The sequence below is a fragment of the Pelophylax lessonae genome (assembly GCF_965119305.1).
Source record: "Pelophylax lessonae genome assembly, chromosome: 11".
Classification (NCBI taxonomy): domain Eukaryota; kingdom Metazoa; phylum Chordata; class Amphibia; order Anura; family Ranidae; genus Pelophylax; species Pelophylax lessonae.
The window spans coordinates 41,153,157-41,177,777 of record NC_138778.1 but is presented as its reverse complement, the minus strand read 5'-3'; the positions used below and the strand labels follow the sequence as shown (position 1 = coordinate 41,177,777).

The 24,621-nt window shown below is 43.8% G+C and overlaps 1 protein-coding gene across 1 annotated transcript in view; it reads left to right on the top strand.

Moving 5' to 3' along the window:
* The window catches only part of ARHGAP40 (Rho GTPase activating protein 40), a 69,600-nt gene that overhangs the window by 32,880 nt on the left and 12,099 nt on the right, over window positions 1-24,621 (top strand). Inside the window, 7 exon segments of the mRNA XM_082271238.1 lie at window positions 2,092-2,173; window positions 6,140-6,270; window positions 14,040-14,205; window positions 17,753-17,844; window positions 18,810-18,887; window positions 21,143-21,302; window positions 23,163-23,245. Coding sequence (XP_082127364.1) covers window positions 2,092-2,173; window positions 6,140-6,270; window positions 14,040-14,205; window positions 17,753-17,844; window positions 18,810-18,887; window positions 21,143-21,302; window positions 23,163-23,245 — 792 coding nt within the window.

Genomic DNA, 24,621 nt, shown 5'->3' with positions numbered 1-24,621 from the left:
GCTGAATTTTAAAGCTTGTCTGAAAGTTCAAAAAAAATGGGGCAGAGAGCTGAAGTTACACTCTGCAAAGCTCAGTGAGGAGAGCTCTGACAGCTGATTGGGGGGAAGGGACACAAGTCCCTCCATGCAGCACACGGGAACAGAGCTGAGTCTGTTAATCAGCTAGAGGTCCCTCCCCTGTCACCATTTTTTTTTCTTGGTGTCAGGAAAACGTGTCCGAAGTGATTCATGCTGATAGCAGAGTAATGAAGCAGCAGACAAAAGTGACACTTAGTGCTCCTAATTGTGACAAGTACACACTATAGAGGGATATGCTTTGTTCTTATTTCATGCCTGAGGTTTACAACCATTTTAATGTAAAGCTGGGGCCTATAATCCAAGTAAGATCCAAACACAGGGATCAGTCTGGAGAATAACATCGGAGCTTGCAGGCATCATAGGGTACCTTACACTTCAGCATTGTTCTCTTGGAAACACTTTTGTCCAGATCAAGTTAACTTTAAGGCCCCAAAAGTACCATGTAATAGGGCCCATACCCCTGAATGATAATGTACAGAGAAATGTTAGAAAGAAAAAGTGGGGCTTTGCGGGCCAATGGGAGGAGAAGGATCACAGCAACAGCAAGGTATATGATAAAAAATAATTTTATTGTACAACTTTAAAATGTACATGGGCAAAAATGCACATGTTGGAGACAACAAATAAAAAGATAATTCAGGTCACAATGTAGAAATACTTCTCAATAAGGGAGAGCTGGTAGCCTGTATAGAAAGGTGGTATACGGGTCTCAGATGGAGCACGGTCAATGAAGGTCCCCAGCAAGCCGACGCGTTTCGCACGAGGCTTCCTCAGGGCCCGAGAGACCATAACAGACCGATTATTTCCTGTGTGACTCGGGGGGTAGCAGGCAACAGCAGGACGCAGCAAGGTATCGAAGAGAAAAAAGGAAACAATATGAAGTATAATTGCCCCACTTGACGCCAGTGGCCAAAGACTTTACTATCACATCATATGTAGATATGTGTTCAACTCCGTATTCCAGGCCAGATTGGCTCCTCAATATATCTCTGTGGATAGCATATGGTCAGCCACATAAAGGGCATCGCTGTGATAGGGTAACTAGGGGGTCCTATATAGCATATTCTAGAGGCAGTATATAGTGAGTGTCAGGTAAGTAATATTCCTAGTCAATCAAAGGTCACGGGGAGAGAAAGAAAGAGGGGCAGTCCTTGTTTCAGCTAAAAATGCCAATGTGTATTGGGCCTATGCACAGTATATAAGCCGCTCAGGGCAGGTAATACTCCAGTACATCACATAATCATCCTATATTAGGGAAGGGGGTTCAGCTGGATACCGAGCCACCAGTCAGCCTTGTGCGTATCCTCTGTCTGTGTACCTGCCAATAAAATAATTTTTTATTATATACCTTGCTGTTGCTGTGATCCTTCTCCTCCCATTGGCCCGCAAAGCCCCACTTTTTCTTTCTTACATTTTTCTGAACTTTAAGGCCCTGTTTCCACTAGTGCGACTTGTTGTGCGTCTTGACACATGTCAAGTCGCATGACAAGTCAAAACCTAATTATTTCAATGGCACCTGTTCCCATCTATGCGACTTAAAGTTGCAGCGACTTTGAAAAGGTGCCTGCACTACTTTGATGCAACTTTGAGTCAGTGTGTCAAGTCAGATCAAAAAAGTTGCAGCAAAGTTGCACTGTAAATCGCACGACTTTGGCATCGCACTAGTGGAAACGTAGCCTTACACAGAATGGTACCGGTAATATGGGAGGCAGGATTTGACAGTAATCTCTGTGTGCTGTAAAAAACAGATTCCCCCTTTTTCCACATAGTTTCTTCAAGTCTAAAGGGTTGCTTTATTAGAATTTAATAAGTCGGTCTATCAAAAACCTATATAGCAGTTTTATTGATGGATGTTGAAAGGCTGGCTCATCCACTGATTCCCTGGGAAGACACTCACACCTCTGCTTTGTGTCGTGTAAATGTAAAATAAATTGCATATCCAAGATGTGAAGGGTGCAAAAAAGCCAGAATGGATGTACAAACTCCTTCTCCTTTTTCTTTATCCTCAAACAGGATGATGTCTTGGAAGAGAAAGACACAGATGATGATAGTAAAACCGAAGACAACAGAAGTAGCACCGGGAAAGCTCAAAAATGTAAATCTACCGCATTGTTTATACTTACTTTAGGTTTCTTTAAAACTGTTTTTGGTGGTTTCCAAACCTGTAAATTAATTATACATCGTGCTCATTTATTTATTTTCCATAAAGAAGATAGTGATTTCTGGATAATGCTTTATTTTATACACTGCTCAAAAAATGAACGGAACACTTAGAAAATGCATCAGACCTCAATAGAGAAAAATATCATGCTGGATATCTATACGGATATGGACTGAGTAATGTGTTAGGATCTATACTGGTATGGACTGGGTAATGTGTTAGGATCTATACTGGTATGGACTGGGTAATGTGTTGGGAAGGAAAGGATGCCACATCTTAGATGGCAATTAAAATTATCACCCTACAGAGGGTTGAATTCAAAGACACCCTGAAAATCAATGTGAAAAAATGATGCAGCAGGCTAGTCCATTTTGCTGAAATTTAATTGCAGCAACTCAAAATGGTACTCAGTATTTTGTATGGCCCCCATGTGCTTGTATGCATGCCTGACAATGTTGGGGCATGCTCCTAATAAGACGATGAAGGCTGTCCTGGGGTATTTCCTCCCAGATCTGGACCAGGGCATCACTGAGCTCCTGGACAGACTGCGGTGCAACCTGGTGGCGTCGGATGGACCAAAACATAATGTCCCAGAGGTGTTCTATTGGTTTTAGGTCAGGCAAGCGTGGGGGCCATTCAATGGTATCAATTCCCTCATCCTCCAGGAACTGGCTGCCTACTCTCAACATATGAGGCCGGGCATTGTTGTGCACCAGGAGGAACCCAGTACCCGATACCTAATTGCAGTCAGGGTGCCATTGTCTAGCCTGTAGAGGTCTATGCATCCCTCCATGGATATGCCTCCCCAAACCATCACTGACCCACCACCAAACCTTTTATGCTGAACGATGTTATAGGCAGCATAACGTTTTCCACGGCTTCTCCCTTTCACATCTGTCACGTGCTCTGGGTGAACCTGCTCTGATCTGTGAAAAGCACAGGGTGCCAGTGGCAGACCTGCCAATTCTGGTGTTCAATGGCAAATGCTAATTGAGCTCCACAGTACCGACAGTGAGCACAGGGCCCATTAGAGGATGTCGGGCTCTCAGGCCACCCTCATGAAGTCTGTTTCTGACCAAACAATCAGAAACCAGTGGCCTGCTGGAGGTCATTTTCTAGGGCTTTGGCAGTGCTCATCCTGTTCCTTCTTTCACAAAGGAGCAGATACTGGTCCTGCTGATGGGTCAAGGACCTTCTACGGCCCTGTCCAGCTCTCCTAGAGCAACTTCCGGTCTTCTGGAATCTACTCTATGCTCTTGAGACTGTGCTGGGAGACACAGCAAACCTTCTGGCAATGGCATATATTGATGTGCCATCCTGGAGGAGTTGGACTGCCTGTGCAACCTTTATAGGATCCAGGTAACGCCTCATATACCAGTAGTGACACTGACCCTAGCTAAACTCAAAACTAGTGAAAACCCGTTAGAAAAGATGAGTAGGCAACAAAATGTCAGTTGTCTCCACCTGTAAAACCATTCCTGTTTTGGAGGTTGTATCATTGTTGCCCATCTAGTGCACCTGCTCATTTCGTTAACACCAAAGCAGCTGAAACTGATTAACAACCTCCTCTGCTAATTAACTGACCAGATCAATATCCAAGTAGTTTAACTACCTCAATACTGGGCACTTAAACCCCCTTCCTTCCCAGACCAATTTTCAGCTTTTAGCGCTGTTGCAATTTGAATGACAATTGCGCGGTCATGCAACACTGTACCTAAACCAAATTTGTGTCATTTTTTCCCCACAAATAGAGCTTTCTTTTGGTGGTATTTGATCACCGTCAGGTTTTTTCTTTTTTGGCGCACAAATAAAAAAAGACTGAAAAGTTTGAAAAAAAAAAAGTTTTTTTGTTTAGGTTATAAAATTTTGTAAATAGATATGTTTTTTCCTGCACTGATGAGCACTGATGATGCCGCACTGACAGGCACTGATGAGGAGACACTGATGGGGTGGCACTGATGGGGTGGCACTGATATGCAGCACTGATGGGCACTGATGGGCACTGATGGGCACTGATAGGTAGCACTGATGGGCACTGATATGTGGCACTGATGGGCACTGATAGGTGGCACTGATATGCAGCACTGATGGGCATTGATTGGCGGCACTGATGGGCACTGATAGGTGGCACTGTTGGGCGGCAATGATCGGCACTGATCGGCACTGATGGGGGGCACTGATCGGCACTGATGGGGGGCACTGATGGGCACTGATAGGCGGCACTGGTGGGCAGTAATGGGCACTGGTGGGCGGCACTGATAGATGGCAATAACGGCACTGGTGGGCAGCACTGATAGATGGCATTGGTGGGCAACACTGATAGGGAGGGCACTGGGGGGCTCTCTGAGCCCTGCTTGCCATCCCTGGTGGCCATGGTGGGCATCCCTGGTGGTCATGGGTGGGCATCCCTGGTGGCTTAGTGGCACCCCTCCCCCCCCAAGGCTGTACTGGTAATCAATCATCTGATTACCAGCACAGACCCCCCCTGTGATCAGTGAGTAATTAGAATACTCACTGATCACCCCAGCAGCAGCACCGATCCTCTTCTCTCTGATTGGACACAGCCGTCATGTGATCAGGAGGGCCAATCACAGGGCCCTCCTGCCGAATGATGTTGCTCTGTGTCCGAGGGACACAGGCACATCGAGATCGCGCCGCTGCACGTGCCCGCGGCGGCGCGATCTCTCTCCTTCTGAAGGACGTTCCGGAACGTCCATTCAGAAGGACGTTCCGGAACGTCCATTCAGAAGGACGAGACTCCCACCCGGCCGTATATTTACAATGGCCCGGGTGGGAGGTGGTTAATTGACTTGATGCTATATCCTGATTAAAAAGTGTTCCTTTCATTTTTTTGAGCAGTATATATGAGACTATTGCAACTTTCAAGCTGAAAACTCAATTTTTTACATATAAGAAATAGCTTTTGAACTATGGAGCTTTAGAATCACTAAAGAGCACCTCTAGTGAGCTATGAAATACCTTTTAGGAGATCAAGCTAAAGAGATCCTGTCCTTTTCGCATTTGATTTGTGGTGTACTGAGGGCTTAGTGCTCAGCGTCTGGGTATGCGCAAATATTTTCTTGGCCCATTCTCTCTTTTTGCTACTTATTCTAAGGTGTTGATACCCCTAAATGCAATGAAACCAGTAAGGCCCCTTTCACACTTGTACGACCTAAAAGTCGCATGATTTTGTCACGATTATGACTGGACTTGAAGCAATGCAGATTTCTTTGGACCTCAAAACGCATTAAAATCAGCCAAAAGTAGTGCAGGGACTGCTTTTGAAGTCATTGCGACTTGAAGTTGTACAGATATGAATGGTACTCATTGGAATTTGTGGAGTACAACTTGCCATGCGACTTTGCAGTCCCAAATCGCAGGACAAGTCGCACAAGTGTGAAAGGGGCCTAAGAGTTTGACTCTGAAGTTCGTTTGCATAATAAAAGTCGTTTATTTATAGTTGTCTTCCTTGGCATAAGGGGACTAAAAAACTGCTAATTTTGCTCTTAAAGGGTAACTCCACTTTCATGGGAAAAAATAGCAAAATAAATTGCATGTACAATTGCAATTAGATGTTGTTAATAAAAAATGACTTTGCGGGCGGCTAAAGCTGCTAGCAGTAATCATTGTGTTCAGCTGGTTGGGAGCGCTCCCTGTGCCGCCCCCTGCTGGCAGAACACAATATCTCTGCATAGGCTATATCAAGCAATTTGGAAGGAAAGAAAATCTAATCATCTGTGGCCTGCTTAATCGAGGGGCAGTTTGAGACCTATTTAGGGTAGACACCTATTTCTGATAGTAACCTGCTTGATAGCCCCCCCCCCCCCCCCCCCTCAGTGCATCACAACCAAAGAACTTGATTCAGATAGTAAAATCACATGTATTTATTTATTTTAACAGCTACTCACAGCCTTCTCAATAGACGCCAAAGTGCATCTAATGTTTTTGATACAGAAGTGGCATATTCAGAACAAGCAACATTCGGACAAAATGAGGACTGCAAACTGGAATGCAAACCAGAAAAACTACCTGTAAGAATCTTATGATGTCTCACCAAAATATGTATGGAGTTGCCTAAACTGTACCCGTGGGCAAAACGTGGTTAATAATTGGCACATTCACCACCTTTCCCCTTCCTCACATATACCTTCTCCTAGTGTTCCCTGGGAGCCCTGAAACCTGAGGATCTTTTTTATGCAAATTAGTTATTGAGCCACAAAAGTTGTTGGGATTTTGGCTCCACCCTTCACACCCACTGTGCTCTGCTATTGGTTAGCTGGACCATGTTTGTGTGTTTGAGTGTCCCTGGGGTTTTTAAGTTCCCAACTTTCTCTATAAGAAAATAGGGGTGATGGGTAGGACCCCTGAAGGTTTGCTGAACACTGGAACCCAATATTTTCTGCCCATAACTTTTTCTTAAAGTGGTTGTAAATGTCAGACTTGAAATATGAACAAAGCATATCTTTCTATAGTGTGTACTTGTCTCAATCAAGAGCAATATGTATCATTTCTGTCTGCTGCTTCATTCCTCCGCAGGCTCCGCTATCAGCATGAGTCACTTCTGGCAAGTTTTCCTGACACCAAGAGAAAAAAGGTCACAGGGTAGGGATTCCCAGCTGATTGAGAGCCTCAGCTCTGTTCCTGTGTGCTGTTTGAAGGGAGCCCCCCCCCCCCCCATAAAAAAAAAAAAACAGCTGCCAGAGCTCTCCTCCTTGAGCTCAGCAAATTGTGACTTCAGCTCTCATCCCCTTTTTTTCTAATTGCTCAGACTAGCTTTATAAATTCTGACCAGATATAGAGAAGAGAAGACTGCAGATAAATAGGTACAACGTATGTAGGAGGATTTGTTTAATCTCTGTATATCTTCTCAGGTCAGTTATTTTACTGGGTCTATGTAAGGGTTTACAACCACTTTAATTTCGGTGGTTTATTCTAATCAGGGCTTTTTTTCAGCGGGGAAACGCATTTCCGGCACCTCCAGAAATAAATGTACAGTATATGCCAGGGGGTGCTGGAGTGTTTATCTATTGATGTTGAGAAGGTCTACTACTGTTGGTGGGGGATCTATTGTTTCCAGGGGGCCAATTGTTGATAAGAGAGATCTACTGTTAAGGCGGCTAGGGAGATCTATTATTTCTGGGGTGGATCTATTGTTGCTGGGGGGTCTATAGTTCCTGTAAGAGATCTATTTTTTCTGGGAGTGCTATAGTTGCTATGAGGGATCTATTGTTGCTGAGGATATCTATTGTTGCTGAGGATGTCTATTGTTGCTGAGGATGTCTATTGTTGCTGAGGGTGTCTATTGTTGCTGAGGGTGTCTATTGTTGCTGAGGGTGTCTATTGTTGCTGAGGGTGTCTATTGTTGCTGAGGGTGTCTATTGTTGCTGAGAGTTTCTATTGTTGCTGAGAGTTTCTATTGTTGCTGAGAGTTTCTATTGTTGCTGAGAGTTTCTATTGTTGCTGAGAGTTTCTATTGTTGCTGAGGGTATCATTGTTGCTGAGGGTATCATTGTTGCTGAGGGTATCATTGTTGCTGAGGGTATCATTGTTGCTGAGGGTGTCTATAGTTGCTATGAGGGATCTATTGTTGCTGAGGGTGTCTATTGTTGCTGAGGGTGTCTATTGTTGCTGAGGGTGTCTATTGTTGCTGAGGGTGTCTATTGTTGCTGAGGGTGTCTATTGTTGCTGAGGGTGTCTATTGTTGCTGAGGGTGTCTATTGTTGCTGAGGGTGTCTATTGTTGCTGAGGGTGTCTATTGTTGCTGAGGGTGTCATTGTTGCTGAGGGTGTCTTATTGTTGCTGAGGGTGTCTTATTGTTGCTGAGGGTGTCTTATTGTTGCTGAGGGGTATGGATTGTTGCTGAGGGTGTCTTATTGTTGCTGAGGGTGTCTATTGTTGCTGAGGATGTCTATTGTTGCTGAGGATGTCTATTGTTGCTGAGGGTGTCTATTGTTGCTGAGGGTGTCTATTGTTGCTGAGGGTGTCTATTGTTGCTGAGGGTGTCTATTGTTGCTGAGGGTGTCTATTGTTGCTGAGAGTTTCTATTGTTGCTGAGAGTTTCTATTGTTGCTGAGAGTTTCTATTGTTGCTGAGAGTTTCTATTGTTGCTGAGAGTTTCTATTGTTGCTGAGGGTATCATTGTTGCTGAGGGTATCATTGTTGCTGAGGGTATCATTGTTGCTGAGGGTATCATTGTTGCTGAGGGTGTCTATAGTTGCTATGAGGGATCTATTGTTGCTGAGGGTGTCTATTGTTGCTGAGGGTGTCTATTGTTGCTGAGGGTGTCTTATTGTTGCTGAGGGTGTCTTATTGTTGCTGAGGGTATCATTGTTGCTGAGGGTATCATTGTTGCTGAGGGTGTCATTGTTGCTGAGGGTGTCATTGTTGCTGAGGGTGTCATTGTTGCTGAGGGTGACATTGTTGCTGAGGGTGACATTGTTGCTGAAGGTGTCTTATTGTTGCTGAGGGGTATGGATTGTTGCTGAGGGGTATGGATTGTTGCTGAGGGGTATGGATTGTTGCTTTGAGGGATGTATTGTCACTTGTGAGATCTATTGTTGCTGGCTGCAGGGGACCTATTTTACTGCCTTTCTTTAGCAAATTCTATATAAACTACTTAAAATACAAAATGAATTGCTTTTTGTTTCTCTGCACAACATATTGCCAGTGCATTTTCTCCAGGTTTTAACAAATTGAAATATAAGTGGTGGGGCAAACAAGTGTAAAAAGAAAAAAGATGCAGAAATCAGACCTGTTAAAAAAAAAAAAAGGTAAAAGCTGGAAGTGACCTCTTTCCCTTTATTTATTTTGTTAGTAGCCAGGGTTTAGATTCCCCAAATTATCAAGAGAAAATTCTACATTTTCATTAATTGGTGAAGTTTTTTTTTTTTTTTTCTTAATAAACCAAATTTTCGGGTTTTTTTATTTTAGTTTTAAACTTGGAAAACAGGAGTGGGACATTTGCTCAGAACCGAACTGCACTTTGAAGGCCTGGTCTAGATCAAGGCATAGGTTTTACTGAAGAGCATGCTTTAGTATACACTTTCCTATGCTCCCCTGCTGCTTTGATTCACCACTAGAGGTCAGGGGTCATCAATGTGCTGCTGCTCCTTCATTGTCTAGTCTGGGAGTGGGGTGGGTCCTGTACCAGGATGTCTCACTTTACACATCCTGACAAATTCTTTGGCAGCCATGCTACTCACAAATATGTATTTTGTATACTAAGCTGTTTGCCTGGTGTTTTAGCTTAATGGTTCTTCTGCCATGGTTGTGCAAATGATTTGTACTTCTCTTACAAACTTGAAGCTAACCCAAGCCCTACTGCTGTTCTAGTTCCAGTATATTGTCAGCTATTTGACATTCTGCAATTGGGTACAATTAGAGCTTCCCATTAACCACTTTACCACCGGAGGATTTTGCTGTCTTACGTCGGGGCCACTTTTTGCGATTCGGCACTGTGCGACTTTAACTGACAATTGTGCGGCCGTGCGACGCCGTATCCAAACAAAATTTACGTCCTTTTTTCCCCATAAACAGAGCTTTCTTTTGGTGGTATTTGATCACCTGTGCGATTTTTACTTTTTGCGCTATAAACAAAAAACCAGCAACAATTTTGAAAAAATAACAATATTTTTCACATTTTTTTATATGAAATTCCCCCCCCCCCCCCCAAAAAAAAATGTAAAAATCAAATTTTTTTTATCATTTTAGGCCAATTTGTTTTCTGCTACATATGTTTGGTAAAAAAAAAAATCACAATAAGCGTATTTTGATTGGTTTGCGCAAAAGTTATTGCGTTTACTAACTAAGGGAAAGATTTCTGTCATTTTTGGTGTTTTTTTTTTTTCTTTGAGTGGTAGCGGCGATCTGCAATTTTTTTTTTGCGGGACTGCGACATTGCGGCGGACAGATCAGACTCTTGACTGACATTTTTGACACCTTTGGGGGTACCAGTGACATTACTGCAGTAATCAGTGCTATATATATGCACTGTTACTGTAAAAATGACACTGGCAGGGAAGGGTTCATTTTTATTGGGGAGGGAGGGGTTAATGTATGCCTGGTGCTTACTAACATGTGTGGGGGGAGGTGACTGAGTGACACAGGGACAGATCGCACGTTCAGCTATGCTGAACCCTGCAATCTGACCCTGTCTGTCACTTAGGACAGTGGTCCTCAACCCTGGCCTACAGGGCCCACTAACAGGCCAGGTTTGCGAGATAACTGAAATACATCCCAGGTGATATCATTTGCTGCTCAGTGATTGCAGTACTCTAGTCTGCATCTCCCCAAGGTAATACTTAAAATCTGGCCTGTTAGTGGGCCCTGAGGACCGGAGTTGAGGACCACTAAACAAAGCGGGCAGATCTCCACACTCGATTCCCCGACGATCGGGGAAGAGCGGCGGTGATCCTCCCCTGGCCCGACTCCCACTGTGACTGAATACAGCGGGAGCGAGCCTCCGGCGGCGCGCATGCGCCGCCCACAAGGGGAGGAGTCCAGCGACGTAGGTCTACGTCGCTGGACGATAACTAACCACTTTGCCGCAGTACAGTCAACGTGACTGGTCGGCAAGTGGTTAAAAATGTACTGCAGCACGTAAAGCAGTATTAAACCCAATAGCAAACATTTTTTATATGGCAGATGTGATGGCTGCATTCGTTTTCTTTTTTAGAATTGCTTTCTTCTATTTTCATCTGGTGATCCAGCCAGCAAGTCTGTTGCTTTTCAAAAGAACTAGCTCTCTTCCAGCGTTATCAAGTTACAGAGATGAGATAAACAATTGAACACTAGCGAGGTGCTTACAATGATCAGCTTTTATTTATGTAAAATGTTAATCCCAGAAGGAAACACACTGTTTGCTGTAACTGCTTATAAAGTATTGTCAGGAGTTCAGCTTCAATTTGTTAGTGTATATAAATCTGCTAGTACATCTAACACTCCCCCCGACTGACAATGCTGCTGTCCAATGGTGCCCTCTGTGCTCCTTCATCCAGAGTGGAGGAAAGTGGAAAGATAGCACTGGGCTCATATATTTATTTTACTCGTATTGTTATCTTAAGGTATTGATTTTGGTGTAAATGATCTCGTTCCTGGGCAGGCGGTTTCTACACCCCAGAGGATCTCCACTGTCTCCTGGGCTTGTAGTGTGATGTAAAAAGAGTTGAAGGTAACCACTCCAAACTATGGGATGGATTTATGGACTTTTTATTTATTTTTTGTTTGTTTTCAGTAATGGCGGCGATCAGCGATTTTTAGCCAGACTGGGACATTGCAAAGGACAGATCGGACCCCTAACTGACATTTTTGACACTTTTTGGGGACCAGTGACATTAACCACTTGCCGACCGAGTACGGTAATAGTACTGCGGCAAAGTGGTTCGTTATCGTCTGACGACGTAGTATTAACGTCGTCAGACACTCCCCCTTCTGGGCGGCGCTTGCGCGCCGCCGGAGGCTCGCTCCCGCTGTTTTCATTCACAGCGGGAGTCGGGCCAGGGGAGGAGCAGCGGCGATCGCCGCTGCTCTGCCCCGATCGCCGGGGATCTAGTGTGGAGATCCGCCCGCTGTGTGTAAACACAGCGGGCGGATCTCCATAGTGACAGGGAGTGACCGATCGGACTGTTCAGCATAGCTGGACATCCGATCTGTCCATGACTCACTCAGTCACCTCCCCCCCTACACGTCAGTAAGCACCAGGCATACATTAACCCCTCCCTCTCCAATAAAATTAACCCCTTCCCTGCCAGTGTCATTTTTACAGTAACAGTGCATATGTATAGCACTGATTACTGCAGTAATGTCACTGGTAACCCCAAAAGTGTCAAAAATGTCAGTCAAGGGTCCGATCTGTCCGCCGCAATGTCGCAGTCCCACAAAAAAAATCGCAGATCGCCGCCATTACGCGTTAAAAAAAAAAAAAACACCAAAAATGACAGAAATCTTTCCCTTTGTTAGTAAACGCAATAACTTTTGCGCAAACCAATCAAAATACGCTTATTGTGATTTTTTTTACCAAACCTAGGTAGCAGAAAACAAATTGGCCAAAAATTTTTTAAAAAATTGGTTTTTACATCTTTTTTGGGGGGAATTTCATATAAAAAAATGTTAAAAATATTGTTATTTTTTCAAAATAAACGCTCTTTTTTTGTTTATAGCGCAAAAAGTAAAAATCGCACAGGTGATCAAATACCACCAAAAGAAAGCTCTGTTTGTGGGAAAAAAAGGACGTAAATTTTGTTTGGGTACGGCGTCGCACGACCGCGCAATTGTCAGTTGAAGTCGCACAGCGCCGAATCGCAAAAAGTGGCCTGGACGGAAGACAGCAAAATCCTCCGGTGGTAAAGTGGTTAATACAGTAATCGGTGCTAAATAATATGCACTGTTACTGTATAAATTACACTGGCAGGGAAGGGGTTAATACTGGGGGTGAGCAAAGGGTTAAATGTATGCCTAAATGTGCTTGCTAACTAGGTGGGTGGGGGGGGGGGGCTCTGTGACAGGCACACAGAGAACAGTGTTTCAAGCTTAGCTGACACACACAATCTCAGTGTGCCTGTCTGACAGAAGAGCCGCCTGCTTTGTTTACATAGGTAGGCGGCTCTCCTGTCAGTTTATGTGAAGATCGCAGCAGGGCGGCAGAAATTCGTGCCTGCTCCTCTCGTGGTCTGACTTCCACTGTGTCTAGTCACAGCAGGAGCATGCGCCCCCGAGACTGCGTGCACACAATCATGTACATGTATGTAATTATGTGCAGCCGAGCCGCCCTGCCGCAGTAAAACTGTGGCGGGGCGGTCGGCAAGTGGTTAAAGTGCCACACCACTGCTAAGAGGGCCAGATACAACTTTATTCCATTAAACAGGGGCTTCCAAACAAGCTGCAGACTAGGCCTGTGCTTTGAATTCACACCTGGAAAAAATACCATTGTAGGTTCAGTTCACTTCAGGTTGGTTCACTTTGTTGCCAGTCAAGCCCTGATGAAGGGGACACCTAAACCCTCGAAACATGTTGGCTACTTTTTTTAATTGTAACCCTGATCTTTAACAGAATAAAGTTGAATCTAGACCTCTAAGCAATGGCGTGGGGCTTAATTTTCAACTCTTTTTACATCATTCAAAGTGGAGGTACTCTAATACAAGGAGGGGTGTTACTGGTCAGATCACCAGGTGAAAAAAGCCAAAAAAAAGAAAAGTAATGCAGCCACCACATCAAATGATTGCTAAGCTGGAATGTATTACCTTTTTTTGTTTTGGTTTATTACTGCTTTAATTGTAAGTCTGCATTTTCAGTTATCTCTGCAAAGTCCCACAAGTATTTGTTGAGCCTGCCAGTGAAATCCACCTAATGCAGCTGTGTTATGACAAAAATGCTTCACTGCTCCTGAATTCAGAGCAGAGTTGCCACCCTCATGTAACCTGTGCCTCCTCGCACTATAGTGCGATAAAAAAATAAGCAGGTGATGTGGCTGTCAGTGTTGTCACTGCTGATTCACAATCCTGTAGCTTGTCCGTCAGCACTTGGCCACATCTACTGATGTGTTTAGCACCTGCTTTATAAATGCATTGGGGTGCCATCTAAAATGAATAGAACTGCAACACATGTTGTATTATGTGTTACTGCGCAATATGGCAAAGTGTGTTGTGACATCACATCGGTGTTAATGGGCTGTAGGGTGGTGGGACAAAGTGGTTGCAAAAGTTCATCTGTACTATCTCCTATGATGTTTTTGTCTATATTTTCATATGTCTCTCAATGTACCGGAGTACTGATGATCTTATTTATATAATTTTTGTTTCCACAGCGTTTTCATATCCAGAAGGGACGACTTGGGATGACACGGGTATCAGACCTGTCTTCCCCTGATATGAAGCAGGTGCCCACAATGGCACTTATAGAGCTGACCGCTCTTTGTGATGTTCTAGAACTAGACCTGAAAAGGAACAAGACCCCTAAGCGGAAAACTACTGGTAAGAACCTACTTGACTGCTGAGGCGCATAGGCCCAGAAACAAAGTTAACGTAATAACCCAACACCCCCTTGCCCCCTCCCCATATAAAAAACCACGCTTACCACAATTAAGTTAGAAAGGGCAAGGCCACAGCTTTTATTTATTTTCCAATAACAAACCAGAACACGTCTAGACCGGTGCCAGTCACCGTTGTACTGTGAGCACTCTTAGTCATTAACATGACTTCCAAAAAGGGGGTAAGGGGGAAGGGTCTGTCCTTACCATCAGCGCCTGACAGACAGCCTACCCTCAAATTTACAAACAATGGCGTAACTCAATCCGGGAACTTTAGCGCTGGCAAGGTCAAAACCGCCACGAAAGCTGTGACAGACCGACCGAACAACAGGGTGGGGGGGTGGCCAGCTCTTCACCGCGATACTTCTCAAAAGGACCCAGAATTCCTTGTGAAGGTCCTCCTAACTGAGCTCAGGCCCATCCCCATACCCAAGGCTCCGTCCAATCCATTTGACCCATATATCTTCCTGCTTGGTCCCAACTCCTGGCCATGCCCCATCAGTCAAGGCTCTCTTTCCCTACAGGGGTCAAGAGGCCTTCATTGTAATCATTTTGTTAAAGTAAAACTATAAAGCTGTGGGGTCAGTTTTAGTTTAAATAGGAAGTAAAGTCTTCCGTTTTTTTTTTTTTTTTGTTTGTTTTTTTTCTTCCCTGCAAAGTAAATGCATAATGTGCTAGTATGCATCACATACTACCACATTATGTGACACCTGCAAACGAAGCCTGCGTTGTCCCCGCTGGCGGCCGCATTCCGTCTTTGCCCGTCTTCCTTCCAGGTCTGCGGACTCCGGCTGTATTACTGGCCGGAGCCGCGTGACGTCAGTGACGCGTATGCGTGCGGGTGCCGCCGGTCACAGCACAGGGCTCTGAAGAAGCGGCACAGGCGGCCGTTTCTTCAGAGCGCATGCGCAGATGACGTCATTAGCTGCATGCAATGTAAATATCTCCTAAACGGTGCAAGTTTAGGTGATACTTACAGTACCTATAGGTAAGCCTTATTATAGGCTTACCTATAGGTACAAGTTATAAAAGTGGATTTACCACTTTAAGTTCTTATTATTGTAAACTTTAGATTTCCTTTTGCTTTACATTTTTTTTGTACTATTTATGTAAAAAAAAAAACACATCTAATGCAGGAAGCACCCATTAAACAGGATTCCCAAACGGCTTTACTTTCAGACACTCTGTCCTTGCTTGAAACTTAAGAAAAGTTTAGGGTTTTAGAAAAACAAACATTTATACTCACCTAGGTGGATGCAGCATTGATCCGATGCTGCATCTGTCCCCCGCCAGCTTTGCAGTGAGGACTGAGCGATCAAACATCGCTGATCACTCAGTTCCACCCCTCCGCTCTGAGCAGAGAGCCATGACTGTCAGTCACCAGCTCTTCTGCTCTCCCCTCCAGCACTCACTGGAGCACTGGGCTGTGGAAGGGGCATTAGGGGCTGGCTCAGGCTCTCAGGGGATTGTTGAGAGGCTGAGCCAGGTGCCCACTCAGGCCTCTGGGTGGATACTGACCATATGGTTGGGATCTGGCACTGTGACGTCAGCCAGCAGCGAGCTTTAGCCCGCTGTCAGCTAGAAATGGATCACTGGAGTACAGAGAGAACTTCACTCCTGTCATCCATAGAAGAAGTATGGCCAAAGCCTTTATGGACTCGATGTCTAGAAGATAGACACAGACCTTGCTGCAATCTGGAGTATGTTAGGGGTATGGACAATGGAAAATGTTCCCCTTGTACTAGTTAATGCAAGTTCCCCTTTACACTGGTGGTCAGGGCAGAGGGGCCCTTTTGCACTGGTGATCAGTAGGGGAAGGGCCTCCTTGCACTGGTAGTCAGTAGGAAGGACCCTACCTATTCATTTACCATCACACAGGAAATCAATCTGTCAAGAACAGCCTGTGTGGCATTATCATTGTCTACAAGCATTGCACTCCCCAACTGCTTGTGCTCTGCATAGACCACTTTCACTGCCCTGCCTGAGGTGGCAAAGTTTTTGTTTTCTGCAAAGCCGATAGAAACAGAAGTAAACTGTGGACTTTGCAAAGGCATTTGATACAGTTCCCCATAAACGCTTACTGTAGAAACTAAGGTGCGTAGGTATGGACCATAGGGTGAGTACCTGGATTAAAAACTGGCTCCAGGGGAGAGTCCAGAGGGTGGTGATAAATGGGGTGTACTCAGATTGGTCGGGGGTGGAAAGTGGGGTCCCCCAAGGATCTGTCCTTAGACTAATCCTGTTTAATTTATTCATAAATGATCTGGAGGATAAGATGACCAGCACAATCTCAGTATTTGCGAACGATACTAAGCTAAGCAGGGCAAGATCTTCTTCACAGGACGTGGAAACCTTACAAGCAGACCTGAACAAAATAATGGGGTGGGCAACTACATGGCAGATGAGGTTTAATGTTGAAAAATGTAAGGTAATGCACCTGGGTGCCAGAAATACGAAGGCAAGTTACTCGCTAGGGGGAGAGCCTTTGGGGGAATCTAAGATGGAAAAGGACCCGGGGGTCCTAGTAGACGACAAGCTCAGCAATGCCAAGCTGCTGCAAGCAAAGCCAACAGAATATTGGCATGTATAAAAAAGGGATTCACTTCAGAGATAAAACGATTATTCTCCCACTCTACAAGACTCTGGTCCGGCCACATCTGGAGTATGCTGTCCAGTTCTGGGCACCGGTCCTCAGGAAGGATGTGCTGGAACTGGAGAGAGTCCAGAGAAGGGCAACAAAAATAATTAGGGGAATGGAGGACATCATCTATGAGGAAAGACTACAAGCATTGAACCTATTCTCTCTGGAGAAGAGACTATTGAGGGGGGATATGATATCCATGTACAAATACTGTACTGGTGACCCTAGCATAAGGAACAAACTTTTCAGAGAAAGGGCATTTAAAAAGACACGTAGCTATTCACTAAAGTTAGAAGAGAAGCCGTTTAACCTTAAACTGCGTAAGGGGTTCTTTACGGTCAGAGCGGTAAGGATGTGGAATTCTCTTTCACAAGCAATGGTATCAGCAGGGAGCATGGATAGTTTAAAAAAAAGGATTAGATGGGCACCTTAACGACCACAATATACAGGGGTATACAATGTAGTTAACTGTAAACACACACACACGTCCTAGGTTGAGCTGGATGGACTGGTGTCTTTTTTTCAACCTCACTAACTATGTAACTATGTAAACACATGAAAAGCAGCCGAAGGCTCCACCTGCTGGCTAAAAAAAAAAAAAAAATTTGAATTTCATCTTTCAGTCCTGAACATCATAAATAATTTATGCAAAAAAAGAAAAAACAAAAGTACTGAAAAAACAAGCTGTAGTCTTTCATCAGCTTAGTGTGCTCTGTCAGCAACCTATTTCTCAGTGCATCCTTAGATTTGGAGCCTCTATTTTTCTCTCTTGTTTTATATCTTTGTTGTCTTTTAGTTATTTTATTTCTTGGTCCTTACATTTTGTTTACTGTGTATTTTCCCATGTTAGAAAGCAAACTCTTTGGGGTGCCGCTTACAAGTTTACTGGAACATGATCGCAGGGTGATTTCCAATACGCAGGTCCCACTTATACTTCAGGCGGTGAGTTCTCCTTAGTTGACTTTATATCAGTGTACAACACTAATGTTGGCCATACGTGACACTTTAAATAGCATAATTGAAATACATTGATTACCTGTGAATTCTAGGGCTTTGTATTTGACATGGATTCCAGTATCCACATATGTAGTAGCAGAGGAATGTCTGTTGCCACTGTGTTTAGAAGGTGCTGTGAGAGGGAGCAGAGCAGTCACATATCCATCTATCCTCTAGCAGGGGTGTCCAAACTATGGCCCTCTAGCTGTTCAAGAACTACAATTCCCATGAGGCATTGTAAATCTCTGACATTCACAGACATAACTAGGCATGATGGGAATTGTAGTTCCCGAACAGCTGGAGGGCCGTAGTTTGGACAGTGACCTTACATTTTATAGATCATATATTGGGCGTTACTGAGTGGGTGGATCATGCTTTCTTAATTCCTACCCCCCGACTTGTGCCTTTATTGCCATGCTAAGATAGTAAAAATCCACACCACAAATGATCATCAAAGCAGTAGTAAACTGCAGTTGTTGGGGGGGGGGGGGGGGAATAAAATCCCTGCAAGGCAATGTCATAATGTGCTAGTATGCATCGCATACGAGTACATTTTGAGAGACTTACCTTAGAACGAAGCCCTCCAGCACTGCCCTGTCACCGCTGAGAGGGCTGACATGCCCCCCCCCCCCCCAGTTTTCCTTCTGGGTTTGCGTCCTCCAGCTACATGAGTGGCCGGGGGAGTGATGACATCACTTCCATGCACGTGTGCAGGATCCACCATTTCCAGCACGTGCAAGTTTAGGATATATTCACAGAACCTACAGGTAAGCCTTAATATAGGCTCAACTGTAGGTACAAGTGGGTGTACAGAGTTTACTACCACTTTCAACTCCTAATAGCATTAAATGGAGCAATTGCTGATTTTGTGATAACTGAAATTGAGGCTTTTTGTTTCTACCTTCCTGCAGATTCTCACATGTTTGGAAAAGAAGGGCATAGATGTTCAGGGTATTTTAAGGATATCTGGCTCACAGGCTCGGATTAAGGTAACATTTTATGTGTAATAGGAATGGGTGCAAAATTTTTGCCTTTTATGTTAGAGTTCTTGTTTCATCCTGCTGAAGTAAACAGTGGAAATTACTAATTTATAAAATTAAATAAAGACAAATGAAATAATTGTATGATTGTGGGCAAAAACAAATGTTATTTTTTTGCTATTTTTCTCTCCAGGTCGAATGTTTATCATTCTTACAGAATAGAGAAATCTGCATTATGGCCATTATATGGAGCTGACAATCCTAATAAATACATTTTTTTTAATCTTCAGCTCCATCTAGTAGCCCTAATTCAGTATTTCCTGATTCGAGGAATTCAGTATGAATGAAAAATATTCAACCTGGAGAGAAAATAGCATAATACCATTCATATTTGCCATTATTCGCACAGAACAGATGTGCATGAACACTAACAGGACAAAAAGCCTTAGGCCCCTTTCACACATATGGTCTGTTTGTCCGTTTTTCATCCATCCGTTGACGGTAGAAAAATGGACATCAATGCATCTCTATGTAAAAACAGATGAAAACGGATGATCCGTTAACATCCGTTTTCATCCGCTTCTGTCAATGTCCGTTTTTTGGAATGGATGAATGCACTATTTTTCATCCATCCAAAAAAAAAAAAAGGATCGGACGAAAAACGGATGTAAATGGACAAACGGTGAAAAATGGATGAAAAAACGGATGAAAAACTGATACATTTTGACGCAACTGAACTGATGAACTGAACGGGACTGTATGTGTGAAAGGGGCCTTACACTTTTTTTATTTTTTATTTTTATTTGTTTATAAATCCACCAGTATGTGTTTTGCCTAGCGGTTTTATACCTTCATCACAAGCAGTCAGGAGCATTAATAATCTTTTTACCCTTCAGTGAAAGAACTTGTACCATCTAAAATAACATTTCTTTGTGTTTGGTAATAGCACACCATCGCTCGAGTCAGTGGGTGGAATAGTGCCCCATCATTGGTATTAGTGGGAATAGTGCCCCATTGTTGGTGTCAGTGGAAGGAATAGTGCCCCATCATTGTAATAGTGGGAATAGTGCCTCATCATTGGTAGTAGTGGGAATAGTGCCCCATTGTTGGTGTCAGTGGAAGGAATAGTGCCCCATCATTGTAATAGTGGGAATAGTGCCTCATCATTGGTAGTAGTGGGAATAGTGCCCCATTGTTGGTTTCAGTGGGAGGAATAGTGCCTCATGATTGGTATTAGTTGGCGGAATAGTGCCCCATCATTGGTGCTTGTGGGAGGAATAGTGTCCCATTGTTTTCAGTGGGAGGAATAGTTGCCCCTATCGTTGGTGTCAGTGGGAGGAACAGTGCCCCATCGTAGGTGTCAGTGGGAGGAATAGTGCCCCATCGTAGGTGTCAGTGGGAGGAATAGTGTCCCATTGTTGTCAGTGGGAGGAATAGTTGCCCCTATCGTTGGTGTCAGTGGGAGGAATAGTTGCCCCTATCGTTGGTGTCAGTGGGAGGAATAGTGCCCCATCGTAGGTGTCAGTGGGAGGAATAGTGCCCCATCGTAGGTGTCAGTGGGAGGAATAGTGCCCCATCGTAGGTGTCAGTGGGAGGAATAGTGCCCCATCGTAGGTGTCAGTGGGAGGAATAGTGCCCCATCGTAGGTGTCAGTGGGAGGAATAGTGCCTCATTGTTGGTGTCAGTGGGAGGAATAGCGCTCCATTGTTGGTGTAAGTGAAAGGAATAGCGCTCCGTTGTTGGTGTCAATGGAAGGAACTGTGCCCCCATTTATGGTATCAGTGGAAGGAATAGCGCCCCATCATTGGTGTCAATGGGAGGAATTATGCTCCATTGTTTGTGTCAGTGGGAGGAGTAGTACCTTATATTAGTGAGAAGAACAGTGCCCCAAGGGCCAGATAAAGGCAAGCAAAGGACCAAATTTGGCTCCTGGGCCGCAGTTTGGAGACCACGGCTGTAGAACAAACAGATAATTGCAAACTCTCGATGTGGAAAAGTGCTTCCTTTTATTACGGCCCTGTTGTAGAAGGTTTAAACTATTGTAACATTACTTAAACCTTTAAAAAAAAAAATTAAAGAACTATCTTTTTTTTTTAAATTTTGGCCAGGGTTAAAATAATTCAGCAGATCTATGTTGTAGACCATTTTTACCCTATTATCCATTCCATATATGAAATGTGTATATTCCCTCTGATGATTTATAATTTAAGCACTGCTTGTTTTCATTGCTGTACTTTTATATCATTCTGCTGCTCTGGTTTCAGTCCTTACAGCAGCGCCTGGAGAGGAATTTCTATGCCGGGCTCTTTTCTTGGGATGAAGTTAATCCACATGATGTCTCTGGGCTCCTGAAGCTGTTCCTCCGAGAGCTGCCTGCCCCCCTTCTCACTGCAGAGTATCTGCCGGCTTTCGCTGCTGTACAAAGTGAGCAATCTGTTTTACTATTGTGCTCTGTGGAATATGAGTAAACCCTATCATAGCTGTTTGGAGGATAAATATTAATTTCTTCACAAATTCTTGGAAACTTTCCTTGACATACATTTTCGAGATGCCAAAATGAAAAAAGTGAAATTATACTGATTAGTTGTTCAGGTTTTGGTAAAGGGCAGTTGTGTTTTTTTTAGTCAACACATATTGGGAGTCCTTTTGTACATTTTTTTTTTTTTAAGTGACCCTGTGGTGTAAGCGAAAAAAAAAAAAAAAAACCCTGATTATACTGTACTTACTATACTTAGACCTATGGCCTCCAGCAAAATCCTCACTTTTTATACACCAGAATTGTTCAATCCCTGTGTCTCACCCTACATGCTATGGTTCCATCTTCTGGCCTCTGACACTTCTGTGTCCTATAGCAATGTAGAGGCTGACGGCTAGAACCATAGCGCAAAGCAGAGGAACAGGCATCTGATACTTGGAAGGGTGTTTGGATGTAAAACATTTTCTGGAAGTTGTAGCTGTTACAGAACAAAGATCTGAGACCTGGGCGGTGGGGCAGGTGTGAATAAAAGGTCACCTTTTGCAGGTTTTCTTTTTCATTTTTACTTTGACAAAAGGGACACTTTAGAGTACTTTTATTGCGGCATTAATGTTTTTACAAGCTTCCTCTATTACAAATTACAATAAATGTGTGTTTTTGTAGATTGCCACTAGAAGCAGAATTGTTGAGCTACTACAGTCATCCTGCTTAACTGCTTAGCTGTTGAGATAGGATCAGGGCCATCTTTAACACAGGGCCGCTTCACTGGGCCCAGTCATTTTTGGGGGCCCAAAGCAGCTGCCCCTTGAGCCCACACTGTCACAGATTTAAAAAAAAATGTCCCGACAGGATACCAGCCACCTAGGCAGTGCATTGTCAGCAGACTCAATTTTTAGTCAATTTAAACCACTTTAAAATCACCCATAAAATTGCACGTAATTGCCACTAATAAACTAAGCAATCTACTGCCCGTGTGTTGAAGCAATCCCCACGATTTGGATAATCATGAATTTGAAACTGGGCAATATGTAAACCCTAACAATGAACATATATACTTTTCCTTTAAATGAGGGATTTTACCAGATGTTGAAGTAGTTGCAAATGTCAAAATAAGAGATGCATTTTTTAGGGGTATACTACAAAACCCGACCAGTACATTACTAAGTATTCCATGCGCTGGCCATTCTATTCAACTAGTACTTGTTAGAAGACATTCTAAAACCAGAGCAACACAATTACAAGTCTGTATGAATATATTCTTGACATTTCAAAATCTACAGAAACTGATATTTATTTCAATGAAATATATTTTGAACTTCAGATCATTGACTATACCAAGGGTCTCCAAACCTTCTAAACAAAGGGCCATTTTACGGTCCTTCAGACTTTAAGGGAGGGCTGGACTGTGGCCAGTGGGAGTGGGAAAAAATAATGCCCCATCCTTTGTTTCAGTGGGAGTAATTGTGTGCCCCATCACTGGCTTCCCAGGGAGGAACAGTGCACCATCGTTGGCTTCCCGGGAAGGAACAGTGCCCCATCATTGCTGTCATTGTGCCCCATTGTTTGTGTCATTGGGAGAAATTGTGTCCCATCATTGGTGTTATTGGGAGGACTAGTGTCTCTTCATTGCTGTCAGTGGGGGGGAATTATGTCCCATTGTTGCTATCAGTGAATGAAATAGTGCCCGGATAAAAGCAAGCAAAGGGCCGCATCTGGCCCCCCGGGCCGTAGTTTGGAGACCACTGGGCTATACACATCACATTGGCCTAAAGTAGCTGAAATTTCTGCTTGTTTTTCTTTTCATATAGAGATTTCAAACCTCAAACAAAGGCTCCAAGCTCTCAACCTGCTTATACTAATCCTTCCAGAGGCAAACCGCTGTACCTTAAAGGTAAGTCTTCCATGGTCTAGGCCCCGTACTTCTATTTCTGTCAGGATTTTAGATCAGCGTTAGCTCAGGGTGATAGTAAATAAGGTTGCTGATTTCACTGTTGAGTTGGCTTTCCTTGTTTCATTGTCCTTCGCCTTTTGTTGAATTCATAGATTAATCCAAAGCAAGGAAGGATTTTGTTCCCATGTAATTAATATACCAAAGTCTGCACCTTTCCTTCTTGCGTTCCTCCCTTTCCCTTCTATATTACACAACCTCCCTTCTCTCCTTTTCCTTTTTCTCACCCTTTCCTATTTTTTTGCTTTCCTTCTTTCCCACCCTCTGTCCTTTCTACTCTTCAGTCCAATCCTTCCTTTCTTTCCTCCCTCCCATCCTTCATATCCATCCAACCTTCTTTCCTACATTTACTTTTCTGGGCAAATAAGCCAACAAGAGTGCCAAAAGGTCATCTTGGGTCCAAAGTCGCTTATTGGTATCACAAGTAACCACAAGAAAACAAAAGGCAGCCAATGGGTTTAGTGGGCCAAATGTAGGACCAATGTAGCAAAAGTGTCCATGGGACTCAAAACAAAAGCTCCTGGATAAAATCTCTGATGGGAGATACTATTCATAGACGAAAGGGTCCTTTCCTCACCCATCATTTCCCTTCCCCACCCTTTCCTACCCTTCTATACTTCCCGACCCTTCTTTTCTTCCTTACTTGCCACCCTTCTTTATTCTGTTCCATTCCTTCCTTACTTGCCACCCTTTTTTCTATCATTCCTTTCTTCCAAGTCCTCTTTTCCACTATTCCTCTATTTCTATGCCTTTCTTCCTAGTCCTCTTTTCCACTATTCCTCTATTCTATTCCTCTATTCTAATGCTTTCTTTCCAATCTTCTGCTGTTCCTCTCTTTCCTTTCCAAGCTTCCTTTCTCCCTTCTTTCCATCCACCGTTGCTAACTCCCCTCCCTTACTAATCTCACTTTCTGCTCCCTGATTACCTTCTCTCTTGAATGGCCGTTAACCATGATTTGTATAATAGTTGTCCTGACCACCCCTAGAAATGCTGAATAATTACCTTCCCCCTACACTAGCATGACTTGTATTCCTACTCTCAAGCTGTTGATTGAAGACTACTAAATGTGAAGTTCACTAAAGTCTAATATTCTAGGTCAGTGATGGTAAACCTTGGCACCCCAGATGTTTTGGAACTACATTTCCCATGATGCTCAACTCCTCTGCAGAGTACATGAGTATCATGGGAAATGTAGTTCCAAAACATCTGGGGTGCCAAGGTCCACCATCACTGTTCTAGGTAGCTGGTGGTCAGGGAACCTGAATAGTAACATAATCGTTTCCTCTCGTTCCTTACTGTAAAGTGCCAGCACCACTCAG